This window comes from Miscanthus floridulus, chromosome 12 (assembly GCF_019320115.1).
Source record: "Miscanthus floridulus cultivar M001 chromosome 12, ASM1932011v1, whole genome shotgun sequence".
NCBI classification, from domain to species: domain Eukaryota; kingdom Viridiplantae; phylum Streptophyta; class Magnoliopsida; order Poales; family Poaceae; genus Miscanthus; species Miscanthus floridulus.
Genome location: NC_089591.1, coordinates 74,125,083 through 74,140,080, shown reverse-complemented (window position 1 = coordinate 74,140,080; position 14,998 = coordinate 74,125,083). Strand labels below are relative to the sequence as shown.

General features: G+C 42.2%; 3 protein-coding genes across 6 annotated transcripts; 1 reads left to right on the top strand and 2 right to left on the bottom strand.

Annotated features, from left to right (window-relative positions):
* The first annotated feature begins 105 nt into the window (after positions 1-105).
* LOC136497581 (uncharacterized) lies at positions 106-3,687 on the top strand. 3 transcript variants are annotated; one of them, XM_066493435.1, is made up of 8 exons: positions 106-262; positions 879-1,784; positions 1,941-1,997; positions 2,107-2,160; positions 2,235-2,288; positions 2,378-2,437; positions 2,512-2,593; positions 3,178-3,687. In XM_066493435.1, exons 2-8 carry the CDS (start codon positions 908-910, stop codon positions 3,224-3,226), a joined length of 1,233 nt encoding a protein of 410 aa, XP_066349532.1. In that variant the 5' UTR covers positions 106-262; positions 879-907; the 3' UTR covers positions 3,227-3,687. The 3 variants fall into 3 exon arrangements, with proteins under 3 accessions (XP_066349532.1, XP_066349530.1, XP_066349531.1); XM_066493433.1 differs by lacking the exon at positions 3,178-3,687 and having other exon boundaries at positions 2,512-2,817; XM_066493434.1 differs by lacking the exon at positions 3,178-3,687 and having other exon boundaries at positions 125-262; positions 821-1,784; positions 2,512-2,817.
* Positions 3,688-4,448: 761 nt separating this feature from the next.
* Positions 4,449-8,985, bottom strand: LOC136496761 (uncharacterized). The gene is made up of 10 exons (XM_066492524.1): positions 8,636-8,985; positions 7,861-7,982; positions 7,648-7,784; positions 7,367-7,431; positions 7,064-7,281; positions 6,619-6,864; positions 5,921-6,022; positions 5,780-5,830; positions 5,162-5,252; positions 4,449-5,023 (listed from the first exon to the last, which is right to left on the bottom strand). Exons 1-10 carry the CDS (start codon positions 8,823-8,825, stop codon positions 4,869-4,871), a joined length of 1,377 nt encoding a protein of 458 aa, XP_066348621.1. The 5' UTR covers positions 8,826-8,985; the 3' UTR covers positions 4,449-4,868.
* Positions 8,986-9,932: 947 nt separating this feature from the next.
* Positions 9,933-13,964, bottom strand: LOC136497565 (RNA-binding protein L-like). 2 transcript variants are annotated; one of them, XM_066493403.1, is made up of 7 exons: positions 13,526-13,964; positions 12,524-12,989; positions 11,137-11,186; positions 10,924-11,054; positions 10,736-10,838; positions 10,453-10,653; positions 9,933-10,264 (listed from the first exon to the last, which is right to left on the bottom strand). In XM_066493403.1, the coding sequence occupies exons 1-7, from the start codon at positions 13,874-13,876 to the stop codon at positions 10,262-10,264; spliced, it is 1,305 nt and encodes a 434-aa protein (XP_066349500.1). In that variant the 5' UTR covers positions 13,877-13,964; the 3' UTR covers positions 9,933-10,261. The 2 variants fall into 2 exon arrangements, with proteins under 2 accessions (XP_066349500.1, XP_066349498.1); XM_066493401.1 differs by lacking the exon at positions 9,933-10,264 and having other exon boundaries at positions 10,417-10,653.
* Positions 13,965-14,998: the final 1,034 nt, after the last annotated feature.

Here is a 14,998-nt window from a genome sequence, read left to right as displayed (position 1 = left end):
ATGGGCCTCCGGACGCGCGGCCCATAAGCGAAGAAGCATGGGCCTCTACGCTGAAGGCGACGTTCCCTCGCGTTAATTGTGGCTTAGGTTCCGTTCCCCAATTTTCCTGGGGCTGCTGCTCCTGCGCCGCGCTCCCTCCCTCTCTCTCTCTCTCTCTCTCGTCTTCTCCCTCGCGGCGATCCGGATTCCGCAGCAACGGCCCCTCTCATCTCCTCCCTCGCGGCGCTCGATCACTCCGGATTGGCGCGTGGCGGGTTCGGTGGTAAGGAAGCGATACTTCGTTTGGATTCATTGACCGTTTCCATTTATTTGGTGTGAGCGTTCAAATCGAAATTTCTCTCTGGGATGGATGCTCCGATCATGGCGATTCACTTGGCGTGTTTGACGGAGTGTGATGGCTGTTTATTTCCAAATTTTGGGGTTGACTGATCACGATGTCCCCGTGTTATGTCCGTATGTGCAAATGGCGGAGTACGAATTAAATATACGCATGCGCAGGGGATCAATCGGCTTGTATGCTGATTTATTTAAGGAATCAAGTTACTCTTATTGATTAGTACCTTTTACTCTCGCATTTTAGACCAGGAAATATATTTATCTCTTTGCTTTTAATCATTTTGAATCATTTAGCAGCCGCCTCAAAATCTATGATATAAAAATGCATTGTGATAACATTGGATTTCAGCCTGTACTGCTGCTTTGCCAAGACACGCCTCTAAACATTGCATTGTTGGTTGTAAATTGTGCCATGTAGCTTCTGAAAATTCTACGTGTGCTTTTTCATTCTGAGGGTGTTTGATCTACTGCATCACTTTCCCAGTTTATAGGAGAGAAACAAGTGCAGATTGATACCAACAGGGTATTCTTACCATTTTCAGATTCAGCTGGTTGAACAAAACTAGTGAAGATGGCATCAGAAGGGAACAAAAATGTACCTAATGAAGCTTTGTCCGTGGACCAGTCATCGATTTCTGGTGTGAAACGCAAGCGTGGCCGCCCAAGGAAATATGAGTATCCTGTATATGAATTACCACAGAAGGTACAGCCCATCCAGAGTGCCCCCCCTCTTCTTCACTGCACACAAGATGGCTCAAGTATGGCCAGCCATACATTAGGTGGCAGTGCTCATGGTAATTGGTCCGGTCAACCTAGAAATTCGGCTAATGCTTCTCTTCAAGGTAATTCTGGCAAGGATGACTTTCTTGGCAAGCATTTTGTTGGCAAGCTGACCAAGAAAGTTCCTGGGTTTTCCCTCATTACGGTAAAAGTGAAGGACAATCAGGTGTTCAAAGGTTGGGTTCCAGATGAAATTAATCTCCGTCCAATAACACCTAAGGATGACCTTGCCCCAGAGCTACCCATGCTTCGACCAAGTCAAGTTCGAAAGCGAGCATCAGCAATCCATATGCAACCTGCTCTTCCTGTGCCAATTCACTTGGAGGATGTTACACTTGCAAAGCCTCTGCAGATGAGGAGACCTGTTGAGAAAACTATTGCTAAGCATGCTGTGCCTCTTGCTCCTAGGCCTTACATTGGTTCTGGTGTTGTTGCAGCAGTACCTATATCAGTTGCTCCCAGTAATCCTGAAATGAGAACTTTGGCCAGGCAGGATGCTGAACTTGTGATCCCACAATCATCAGTTGCTGCGGTGCCAATTAAATCTGTCCGTCCTGTCTCGGTACCATGCAAGCAACTGGCTAATCAAAATGAGTTTACTGGAAAGAAGTCTTTTGATGAGGTTCAGAAAGATTCAGAATCTCTAAATGTAACCAAGGAATCACCAGGTATGCTTTGCTGGATTGGTGCCCTGTTGTGTTTCAGATCTTTGACTTGAATTCTCGAAACTGTTTTGTCCCGTAGACTGCATTACTTATCTGATTTTTGAATCTCATAAGTCTTATGGCTGCCATGTTAACGCTTGTAAATTTGTCCTTTTGTAGTGAAAGATGAAAAACCAAACATTGCTCTTGTGGATGTAGTGGTCAAGGATTCTCCAGGTCAAATCTAGTTTATGTGCTACCTTTTATATAAAAATGAAAATTGTCTCTGGGTTGAGAGACTTCAACTAATGTAGTCCGATCTCCTTACCTTGATTGGTTCCTACAGGGGAAAGGCAACAGCTTAATGATCAAGTAACAGATGTGGTTAGGGAATCTTCTGGTAAGATCTACAATTCTATACTTGAAGTATAACTGGCATAGTGCATGTAGTCTAAGTGCTCTTTCTCCTGGCAGTTCAAACTCAGAACGTTGATGTGACAATGTCTGATGAGATCAAGATAGCATCAGGTAAAATATAATTTTATACTCCTGATTTCCAATTCCATATTATTTTATTAAAACTTAGAAGTGACCATTAAGTGGGGGGATTTCTTCAGGCGCCAGAGATCAGCCAAATTCTGCAAATAGTGAACAGCAGAGTTCTAAGGAACCATCAGGTGATACATGATCCCAATATTTCACACGCTTAAGAAACTGGCCATGATCTTATACCGTGGGTATGAAAATTTAGACATCACAGAACAATCTGAGCAGCTGAAGACAGAGACCGATGTCCAGAAAGGAGTTGATGCCTCAAAGTCAGATGCCTCAGATAAAAGGAAAGCCTACACCTCTCCTTTTAATGTTTCTAGTGGCATCCGAATCTTGATTTTATGATAAAGTATTGGGATGACTGATTATTTTTGTGTTGATCAAATCAAAGGGAATGTAATGATTTGATTATACCCTTTTATCTGCACAAACTAAAAGGTTGTACTAAATGTAGGAATTTGTAATTTTGTTGAACTGCATCCAAGATGTCTAGTTCTCTTGTGTACTCTCCTCTGTCCTCTCTTGATGAAATGATTATGATATGCAGCTCTCATGCGTTCGAGAAAAAAAAAAGATATATAATACTTTATCCTACACTTTTTTGGACCCTACTAAGCCCATGCCAAATTTGTTACAAAAATTTGTACCTGTGCGCAATTTGTTATCTACCATGCATAACTAGACTGGGTGGCCATGGCTCATCCTAACCTACCTTTTGCCTATGGCTGAAGCTTTTAGTACAGGCAACTTATAGCATATAAATGTCACCTCCTAGGTGGCTACACTGCCTACCTTGTCGAGAGACTTCTCTTTTACTGCAAGAGCTAACAAACTACTGCGGTGTTTAAATTTGTATAATTCCAGACATTCAGCCTGCGCTTGATGAACAAGAAATGAAGGTTGGCGGTAAATGAAAGTAGAGATCAAGATTCAACGAACACAACACAGATCCTGATGTTTAGTGAAAGTTTGCTGCCTGTAATGTTTCTGTCAGGCTTATTGGGATGTGGAGCTGGAGTTTTTGTGAATGGACCAATGCTTTAGGTGTAGACTCCTACCTTTACATTTTAGTTTTATTCCTCTGCAAGTATAGGTGAGAGATTAAGTAGAGGTACAGAAACCCAAAAAAAATTACCTAGGACGTAGCAGTTATAGCACAGATAGAATTGCAAACCAGAAAAAAAAAAAGGGAGAAAGAAACATACTTGATGGGACTTTTCATTTTTAGGAAGATGACATGACTTAAAGTTATTTTGAACTCCTGGTCTTGTAATATGGCTTTTTGACATTTTAAGCTCTATTCACAGGCATATGGAAACCTGATGCTATACAGGAAAATTTGCATGTTAATATGTTATGTCCCTATTGTCTATTGTTAATTTCCCCAAAAAAAATATTTTCAACAGATTTTGTCCCTGTATTTTGTACCAAAATTTACTATCCTTTTTAGTTGTGCCGTTGCCTTGCTGCTCTTACCCCTGCTGTTCGGAAAATTTGCATGTTCAAGCAATTGCAAAGCTAATTGGAAGGACAGTTGCACACCATTACATATTCTTATAATTCTTCTGAGATTCTGAAGTATTTTCAATACAATTCTACACATATGACTTGCATGTTTACAAAATAAACAGTTTAAACCTACTAGTTTTTAAGGCTTGACTATGTTGTCCTATATGACTTGCTCTTATGCCAGTTGGGAGTTCCAGGGTCCTATTTCCAAGACTCCCAGACGTTGGACACAGGCCAGTTGGGAGTTTCAGGGCCCTATTTCAAGACTCCTACAACCTGTTCGGTTGGCTAGTTCGTATCGTTGCTGGTTCGTGAAGAAGTACTGCTGGCTGGTTTGTGCGAGAGAAAAATACTGTTCCGGCTAAAAATTTACGATCGTTTACGACAAGCCACAGCCAAACGAACGGCCTGCTAGATGTTGGAATCAGTGTAAAGTTTCATCCCTATGAAACTTTTATCAACTCTCTTCATTTATACAATGTCATGTCAGTTTATTTAATGCCCATAAAACTCTCATGAAACCCCCATTAAGACTGAGACTGGCCTTATGACTGGTTTTAGTAAAACAATTTCGATCAATGTGAGCTCTAATAGAAAAAGAATATTGCTGACATTACAGAAATAATATTGTCGAACAAAACTTCATGTTTTTTCTTAAACAAACCTTCAAAAGTTGTTACACTTGCAAGATGAATGTACATTAGCCTCGTCAAAATAAGGCCTTCACTATCTTAATCTTTTACAATGTCACATTGTACATAGTGCTCTTGGAAGAAGAAAAGGTGTTGCTAAGATAACAAAGAATTGCTGCAATTTCTCTCTATTTCATTTTACTGCCCCATGGAACCCCTCTAAAAAGAATATTTTGGAAACCCACACCAAGCATGAAGAATGGCAAGAAGTTGCAAAGCCCTTTCCAACTAAAATACGGACACAGACCAGCAACTGACAAGTGAATCAACAGACTAGGCAAAATCGCGGAGTCCTTTCAGACGTATACCCCAAACCAAAGGGGTAAACCAGGATTCTTCCAACAAAAGGAGATTGTCATTGGTACGTTCCTGGGACCATGCTGCTTGCAGCAGGGACCATGATGGGATGAATGGCCTGGAACGGCTGCACAAGTGGTGCAGGGCTTGGCACCACCAATGGCAGGTTCCCAGTTGCCATGACTGGAGGGGCCAAATACACCGGGGTGTTGCCTAGAGAAAAGATTTCGCAGGTACTTCCATGGTCAGTTCAGTCCAAAACAAGTATGTTCCATTCGAGAAAAAGAAACTTAAGCTAAAAATTGCAATAGCATTTCTACAGTAGCCAAAACCATGTTTTTGGTCTGTTACCTTGGAACTTCTGCATGCTAGCTTGATATGAATTCAACAGCACAGGGCGAGGCCATCCTTGAAAACCAAGGGGTGTTCCATGCATTGCATCCTTCAACGGGAGTCAAGAATAGATGAGCCAACAGGAAGGGGGGAAAATCTGTGCTAACTTATACTATTTAGACTACATATCATGTGTATGAAACATAGTTGGTTACTTGCCAGAGATAACAAGATTAAACAGGTTAGCAGATCAACCATGACAGAAAAAAACCATTCCAAACGAAAACAGTTCATTCCAGTTAGGCTTGTTCGGGAGGCCGTAAACGATCGTGGATTATTTACTGCTGGCTGGTTTGGTGTGAGAGAAAAACACTGTTGCTGGCTGGAAATTTACGATCGTTTACGAGCAAGTGAAGAGGCTTATGTAAAACAATCTGTGCAACGTCAGGGTTGGCAGCAAAGGTCAATCACATGTGAAGAACACTCAAAGTTGCAGGAGTGTAAAGCTAAAATACTTTACCCAAGGTCTAGGTTTTATATATAAATATAATAGTGAACAATTCTCTGCATCGTCGTCCTATTCTTGTTATTATCCACTTTAAGTGTCAAGGCAAATAATAATTGTGAATCACTCACCTGAGGAACTGGTTGAACATAAACAACAGGACTGAACTTCCCAGTCATTTCCTATCGTGTCGTCACACAAAATAATTTTTTTTTATTAGAGCACAAATTAACATAACTTTATGTATATAAGGACAGGGAATTTAGACTTACAGGCTGAGGACTAGGGGTAGTGTAGGTTGCGCCCACCTGCATGGGATGGTATGGTGTGCCAACTCTGGCTGGGTCTAGCCTGGATGCATTATGGCCCACGATCTATGACCCAAAAGGTTAAGCAGTATCAGAATTCAGAAGCCTGATAATGTTAGAATTAGACATTCACGATAAAGGCAGCAAGCAAGTCCAAATTTTAGTGTATTGGCATATACTTGCACAAAGTACAGTAACAGAGCATAAAAGACAAGTGGTTAAAAGAAGCCTTAAGTCAAACATAAAATACATTTACATGTGAGCTAGTTTTTTCAGTTCGGAGTAAAAAGATGTGATTTTTCTTGCATCAGAATAAAATTAAAGTTGCTGTGCTAAGCTGTAAGTTGACGTGAACAATCGGTTTACAATTTCAATTTATTCATTTAGGCCAACAGAAAAGGTAAATTAGCCAGCTAACAAATAAGGCTGACTTGCATAGCTCAACTGCAAAGCACATAGGAGTAAGTGCAGGAGCTCAAAGAACAAATAATAATGGAGTAACCCATGTGCAGCAAGTTATCAACTTGAACTATAGGAGGCATGTTACAAGTTGCTATCCAATATTTCCTTTTTTTAATATCAAGGAATACTATAGTATTATCCAATGAAGGGTGAAACAATTGAAACTACAAAAGCACATAAGAATAGATCGAAGTACTTACTGACTGAACATATTGAGGTGAAATGGCATAGTTTGCAGGAGACAGGTTACTACAATGAACCTTGTTGGATAGAGGTGAAACACTTGACACAGATTTTGACTCATATACAGGTACGCCCATTGGTACTTCAGGGGCAGAGTGTGAAATGTAGTATGTGTCAACAGGGGCCGTCGTAGCTGCAAGTACTTGCCTAGAACTTGCAAAAGATGGAGAGAAGACCTTTGCGCAAGGATTGAGTTTAAATTCCTGAAATAATGTACAATTGCTCTATTAACATAGGGGGGGAAAAGGATTCATAAAACAACCGGCATAATCAACAAATCTGTACAGCTAGCAACTACAGGTATGGTCAAAACTCAAAACAGAAGATAAAATCTGCAAGCACTAATAGGTCAGAAGTCAGATCACTACAGAACTGTCAAAATCCAATATTAAATGAGCTCACCTTAGCAGCGGTTTTGCTTGACGTGACAATCTTGGTAACTGAATTATTGACTGGCTGAGAGGGTTTAACATCTGAAGCCACCACGGGCGCAGCTATAGCTGAACTTGTAACAACATCAACTTTAGGCACCATAGTTGCAGACCTAGAAACCCCATTCATGGAGAAACATGGCCCCGCATGTCCGGTTGAAGAGCTTAAACTTGTAGTGCTACCACTATCTGAGCAATTGAGCAGATTTAATGCAAAGGGAGCTAAGGGAAGAAATACTATGTTGGTAACAGAAGAAACAAAAGGGATTCATACTTTGACCATTTTTCTTAACAGAAGTATTTTTCTCCTGACCCACTGAGGTGCATTTCTCAGCTTGCCTGTGACAAAAATAATATTAATCGTTCAACAATGGAAAGAAGGAAGAATTTAATGAAGTTAACTAGATTCCTTGATATCTATTGCTTGAACCCACATGAAAAAGAAAAAACAATTTCTCATTTACACTGGGGCCAAGCACGATGCATACTACAATCCAAATATGATATATATGGAACAATACGAAACAGTATGCATAGATGGAATTGAGAACATACATAAGTGGAGACATATTTTCAGTTTTAGACATTTTCGGGTCATTTGCTGGTGAAGTTTGAGGCTTCAAGGATCCACTGGCAGCCACCACGTTGGAATCAAGAGGTCTACAAACACCTTTAAGGGGGAGGGAAAGACCCTGCAGAAAAAGAAGAGCTATCATGAACACTGGTACAGGACAATGCCTCTCCTAGCATGCTACTGAATTAACCTACCTTTGCAATCACTTGAACAAGGTCATCTGGGCGAACAACAAGAGTGTCCACAAATGATCCCAGCGACAGATTCGCATCTCCCTTCCCGTTTGCAAACTTCTTTGCTTTCTTTAGCACAACACCTGATCAACATGAAGTCATCAATGCAATGTTTTTTTCCCAACAGAAAGACGATTTTTCATCTTTAAATATTCGGCGCTTCAACTCGCAGCACGTATATAGGACAAACCAGTAATAAATGCCTACCACAAAAGTAGAGCATACTCTATTTACATACATTGTACTAGAAACTAGGAGCCCTCTCCCTATGATCTTGGAATTCCACAGTGCGTCATCCCCATAATCCATACCTTGCGCCCAATCATGCCGCGGTTGCCACGACACAGCAAAATCAACACCTCAACCAAGACGAAAAGACCGAGATCTTGGCCGCTAACAAAAAAAAGCATGCATAGCTGTAACACAAGAGGAACCAGACCCAGCGATCTCTACCACCCGCCTCCAAATCCATCCCGACGCACCGAGAAAACTAACATCCCGCGGGCTCCCAGCGACCACAATCACCCGTCCAGCGAGCAGATCAAACGGATGCAAAGGAAAACGGGGGGCACCAGCGAGCCCGGCAGCACCCACCGCCCAACTCCACCCACTGTTGCATCACGTCCCGGACGGCATTCCCGCGATCCCCAAACCCTGCGGGGCAACCCCAGCGAGGGCGAGCTTTTACGAGCGGCGGCGGGAGGGAAGGGGAGTGAGGGAAGAGCGGAGCACGCACCGTATCCGGCGTCGACGCAGGCGGTGTGGAGGACGCCGGCGTAGGCGGATCCGTCGCGGACCCGCACCTCCACGGGCAGGCCCACCATGCAGACCGTGGCCAGCAGCAGCGCCTCGGCGATGGACGGCGCCGCCGCGTTGGGCGGCGAGGGCGGCGGCGGCGGCGGCTTCGCCTTCCTGGGGCGGGCCATGGGAGAGAGAGAGAGAGGGGAGGGGAGGGGAGGGGAGGCGTAGGAGCCGACCCGAAAAAGGCAAGCGGGGAAAGGACCAAGGGGCGCGGCCGTGTGACTCGGACTCGCTTCGGATCGGAGGTGGCACCGCAACGCGAGTGCTCGCGCCTTTTGTGCTCCGTAACTCCGTTCCTTTCCAGGTCTGTTCTTGCTCCGCGCGAATCTTAAAGCCTGGCGGCGTAATTTTTTTTAATGTTATATAGGTGATCTCGGTATGTACGCGAGCCAGCATGGGCATGTTTGGAGTTTTTTTTTATTACATGCACCAAATTTTGCATGCGCATGTAACTCTTTGAATTTTGAAACGGAGAAAGGCGTCGCCAAGGGGAAATAAGCGCAATTTGTTGTAGAAATTCAAATGATAGCTAAATCTGATCTCGTTTGTAAAAAGTAAGCATCGGTAATGCCTACTCAAAAGGTGGTTCCTTAGTACAAGCTCGGTGTTTATCATTCATGTAAACTGACGTGTGTTACGAATATATGCGTAATTTATGTTTTTGCTGCTGTTCATGATCGTATCCTATCACTTGACAAGGCGAAGTGACATCGCTGCCACAAGCGGGTCATGATATGATATCGTAAAGAAACATCCATGCCCTCGTTTAGTTCAGCGCGGAATCGGCGCCGCCGGAGTTACTGTAGCCACAGTGGCTACTGTAGCATTTCGTTTGTATTTGGTAATAATTGTCCAAACGTTGACTAATTAGGCTCAAAACGTTCGTCTCGTAAAGTACAACAAAACTGTTCAATTAGTTTTTGATTTCATCAACATTTAATACTCCATGCATGTACCTGTGACGGGGAATCTTCTTTTTGCATAGTGCCAAATTCTGGAAATTGGGGGAACTAAACACCCCCCATGGTGCAATTCCACGCAGAATACTGAAAACGATTCATCGTACTGTAACTGTAATACCACTGTGCTCAGATTTGGACGGCCACGAAACCGATGGTACCTCATGCTTACAGTCACAAAGCTTCAACAAAAAATATTAACCTGAGAACAAAACACAGTTGTCCGTAGTTATAAAGAACGAGTCCAACGCTATAATAAAGTAACCAGAAAAATGGGATAGGAAACAAACGGCACAGTGCATATATAGCATCATCACAGTAGATAAGCAATACACAGTAATACAGATAACAATAGATCCGAGAAGCATGGAAAGAAACTAAGCATGTCTCAACATAGCAATCACAGTAGAGCACCACTTGTTCATAGACACAACACAGTGCATATATATGATATAAATAGATGAAACCGGGCCATGGGGCCATCAAAATCAAGAGCCTTTCGAAACCACCTCTATTGACAAGAATGCAATATAAGAGTGCCTTGAAATAGTATTAATTAATTCCATCTCGACAACCCAATGACCTACCCGAGCAAACACGCCTCACTGCAAGAAAGAAAACAAAGCAGCGTGTGATCAGTAAATAAGGTTATATAAACATCATGTAATGCCCATTGATCCTGGCAAGTAAGCAAGGTTAGGCAATGTGAACGATGGCAATACACTTGTTATTAGTGGAGATGATTTTGTCACCATTTAAACTCTAAATGGCATTAATTAGCTAGGAGCTTCACCTGTTGTTGCTGTGGCTGCTGTGCAGCTGGTTGCTGTTGGTAATTGGGATAACCAGCATAAGCACCATAACCATACATGTTAGGATCCTGAGGTTGTGCATACCCACTGCCATAAGCCTCATAACCTTGTCCATAGCCACCATAGTAACCACCAGCACCAGCAGCTGCTGCTGCACCCCATTGGTTGGATTCCTGCTGAGGCTGAGAATTTTACATCACAGTATTAGGACTTCATCTACACTATACAACATGGCAGGAAGAAAAGTGGTATGCAAGAAATGACCTGAGCCTGCTTGTTCGACAGGCTTCTGCCCCACGAAAGCCGAACATTTTGCGCACCAATCAAGGCCCCTTGAAGCATTAGCAGTGCTTGCTCGGCAGAAGGTCTGAAATGCATTGTCATAGTAACTAAGACAAAAATACTTTTACAAAATACATGCCAATATACCAAATGAGTAAATAAAGGTCAACCTGGTAACAAACTGAACAAAACCACATCTCTTCCCAACAGGGATCTTAACATGGACGACTTCACCGTAAGGAGAAAAAACTTGTTTTAGGGCATCTTCAGTGACATTGGGGTCAAGCCCACCAACAAATATCTGAAGACAACAACAGAATAAAGTTAACAAAAAACTGGGAGATGAATTGACTGATATGCAGAAAAAAGAATTAAGAACGCACGGTGGTATTGTTAGGATCATTCTCAGACTGAGCTCCTTGAGAATTTGGTACTGTAAATAAAAGCAAAAAAGTGAAGGCAACATATATTGTAAGATTTGATGAATAGCAATATCTAATAAATGAATGCTAACCACGAAAAAGCCTACAGGTCGCTAAAATTATTAGGTTCACACATATTCGACAATGAGAACATTTACCAATGGCAAAATGTGCATGCATATCGTGTTATATGCACATAGGAGAATAGAATGCATCAGAGCAATTATACGAAGTTAGCCCATCTAAAGCATACAATTATGAAGAAATCTTGGTATTGGTAAGAACATTAGTCAACTAGACAGGTCCAAAATTCAGGTAACATAGGATTCAAGCGGCTAAACTGCCAAAGAGAGAGCCAATAAGAAATAAATTATGTAGAAAATTATTTATTGGTCCAAGGCAAAAAAATGTTGTTTTGGTACACTGTGCATAAAGCATGAAACCAACCTGCACCAATAGAACAAAATATGGAACACACTATGCAATTAAAATCTCAGCTCTAACCATTACTTCATATCTCAGATTAGCTAAGTAGATACAGACCATGCATATGTGCTGTTGTGCACAGATATTGATAAATCCAAGTTGAAGGAAACAAAGGAAAACTGATGAATACATAGTCAAGACTCGACCATCACCACCTAGAACAAATTGAAGAGAATAAAAAGGCAGTAAAAAGTATTCTCCACTTCTCCACCCCACACCCATCCCCCCCCCCCCCCCCCCCCCCCCCCAAAAAAAAAAAAAAAACCTTGTAGGGAAGGAGCTGACAAGTATTTCTAAGCTTTAGGAGTCTAAATATATGGGAAAGAGTTTTCAATCCCTCAGCCGTAGCAGAAAGCATGCACTAATAAAAGATGTACAAAAAGAAATTGTGCACTAAGTGCATACACAGACGAAACAGAATCAGAGATAGCATGGAAAAGTACAAAAGAACCAGAAACTTAAGGAAACCAACTTTGAATTTAGGACATAAATGATTTACACTGACCTAAATGAGGCCACGCATTAAACAAGAAATGCATTGCAGCTCAGGTCAGTTCCAAGGCTCCTATACGAATAGAGCCTGTTGGTATCCTGCTTCCAGATAACATGAGTTCCATGAGTCTACTATCGTTCTATGCATTAAATTATCCAAATTCACACTGGGAATGTTGTACTAGGAATAATGACTTCTGGAAGTGAAGTGGTCAACACCTATTCTTAACTTTGATTTGAACACAAGTAATAAAACAACCCAAAAGGGCTAATATGAACATAACAAGTTAAATGTATCCTCAATTGCATCAATCAGCAAACATGTAGAAGCTAACAAGAATCACAAGGACATGAGACTGGCCATGCTTACCTCTCTCTTGAACAACACCTCCTGTATTTTTCCTACTTGCTGCAGGACCAATACGCATAGGCCTGGAAGAACAAGGCATTCCATTCATTTCAGTCATTGCACGAGCTTGCTCTGTAGGATCACCAAATTTCACAAACCCATATCCCTTTGTGCGCATTGTCAATTTATCAGTCACAACTTTTGCACCCTTCACCGAGGGATAATGAACCCTGAATGTCTCTTGTAACAAGTAATCTGTAACATCTGCAGCCAAATCCCCAACGAAAATAGTATAGTCAGGAGTATCATCACGCTTTTCACCAGCACTGGCCCAGTTCAGCCGAAATGTCAACTCAACATTTGGCATCATCTGTCCATTGTATGTCTGAAGAACTCGCTCTGCAGCTGCATGGCTTGTAAATTCAACAAAACCATAGCCCTGAAGCTGTCCTGAATTCTTGTCACGGATGAGCTTCACATTTTGAACCTGAAAAATCATGTAAATATGAAGTAAAGGGTCAGAAAATCATGAATGCATGGGCAGCATACATCTATAAACACCAATCAGGAAACTCAAACTGAAGCATATAAATAGTCTTGCGCAAAAAAAAAGGCTCAATGGCTGCTAAACATTATTACCCTTGGGTAGAAGAAATAGGCAGCAAAAAAAAACAGAAAACAACAATTTTAAGTTATTTTACGAGATATACAACTATCGCCAGATCATGCTAACAATTCATGAAACAAAATTTAAAATTAACGATTCAATCACAAATATAGCCCAGAGCTTGATCATTACAATAGGCTCTAGAATCACTACAAACTAACTTAGCCTGGAGCTTCAATCGTCAGCAGTCGTACGAAATTCACAACAAAACTAGTAAACAATCAAAATCTTTATAAACCTTAAAGCAAGACCTATTAGCGGCAGCAAAGGGCGCGGGCGCATCATATATTCCGTGAAGAGCAACAATCGAAATCACACGCATCCACCGCCAGCATCAATCAGATCGGGTGACATACCTCCCCAGTGTTCGCGAAGCATCCGAAGACGTAGTTCTCGTCCATCCAGTACTGCAGGTCCCCGATCCAGAGCGTCCTGACCTCGTCCGTCAGATCGGGGGCGGCCGCCGCAGGCGCCGGCGCCTGCGGTGCGGCGTAGTACGGCTGAGGGGGCGGCGCCTGCCCGTAGTGCGCCTGCGGTGGAGGCTGGCCCCACATCGCCGGAGGTTGCTGCGGAGGCGGTGCGCCGTACTGCTGCGTCATCGGCGGCGGAATCCCGCCCCACTGCGGTGGCTGCCCGCCACCGGCCTGAGGATGAGGAGGCGGTGCCATACCCGGCTGCGGCTGCGGCGGCGGGGGCTGCTGCATCATGGCGACTTGGCGAGACGACCTAACCCTAGCCGAGACGGGAGAGAGGGAGGAGGGACGGCGAGGAGGAGGAGACGGGGGACGAAGGAAAATTCCGGGTTGACATTGTCTCATGTCTGTATACGAGGAGACTTAACGTGGGCCGTGGGCCGTGGGCCGTGGGCCGTGCGGTGGTGCTGGTCCGATTTGGTAGTGCACTAGTGCTTGCTTTGTCAAGTACAGCTGTAATGCTGAATTGAGCCGGCACGATGGCCTGTCCGAGAAGGTATATAAGAAACTACTACTTGACTTATATAAAACTAGATGCATTCCCCCGCGGGAATTAGACGAATTAGACGATGAAACTTAGGTGATTGTAGATGAAAATAGAAACCTTGCTGAAAAGAATTGTGGAATTGAAATATATGTCGAATGTTTAGATGCATGATATTTTAATACCAAAGAAAAATGATGTGCTATGACAGAAAATGAAAACATATTCTTTTGAATGGTCCCCAATTGTTCACCAGATAATTTCTGGTGAAGACTGAAGTAGTTTTCCTTATAACAAAAGTTAAATTAGTTAAGACAGTCCGTGTGGTGAAAAATAATGATAATATTGCTTGATTACTAAATATACATGTACTCGCATATGTTAAAATTATACTCCCTCTGTTCATAAAAAAATGTAATTCTTTTTTCTTGAGGAGTCCAAAGATTTGAAGTTTGACTAACAGTATATAAAATTTTACAATTATAATGCAAAATAAGTACCATTAAATTGATTACGAAATATGTTTTCGTAATAAAATTAGTTCGAGACATAAATCTTAATATTGTTCACTATAAATTTGGTCAAAGTTAAACTAGTTTGACTCGCACGTGAGTACTAAGAGCCTGTTTGGTTCCTTAGATCGAATTTTAGTCCCTGTCTCATCGGATGTTTGGACACATGTATGGAGTATTAAATATAGACTAAGAAATAATTAATTACACAGATTACGACTAATTTACGAGACGAATTTTTTAAGCTTAACTAGTCCATGATTTGACAATATGGTGCTACAGTAAATATGTGCTAATACCGGATTACTTAGGCTTAATAAATTCGTCTAGTAAATTAGTCTCCATCTGTGTAATTAGTTT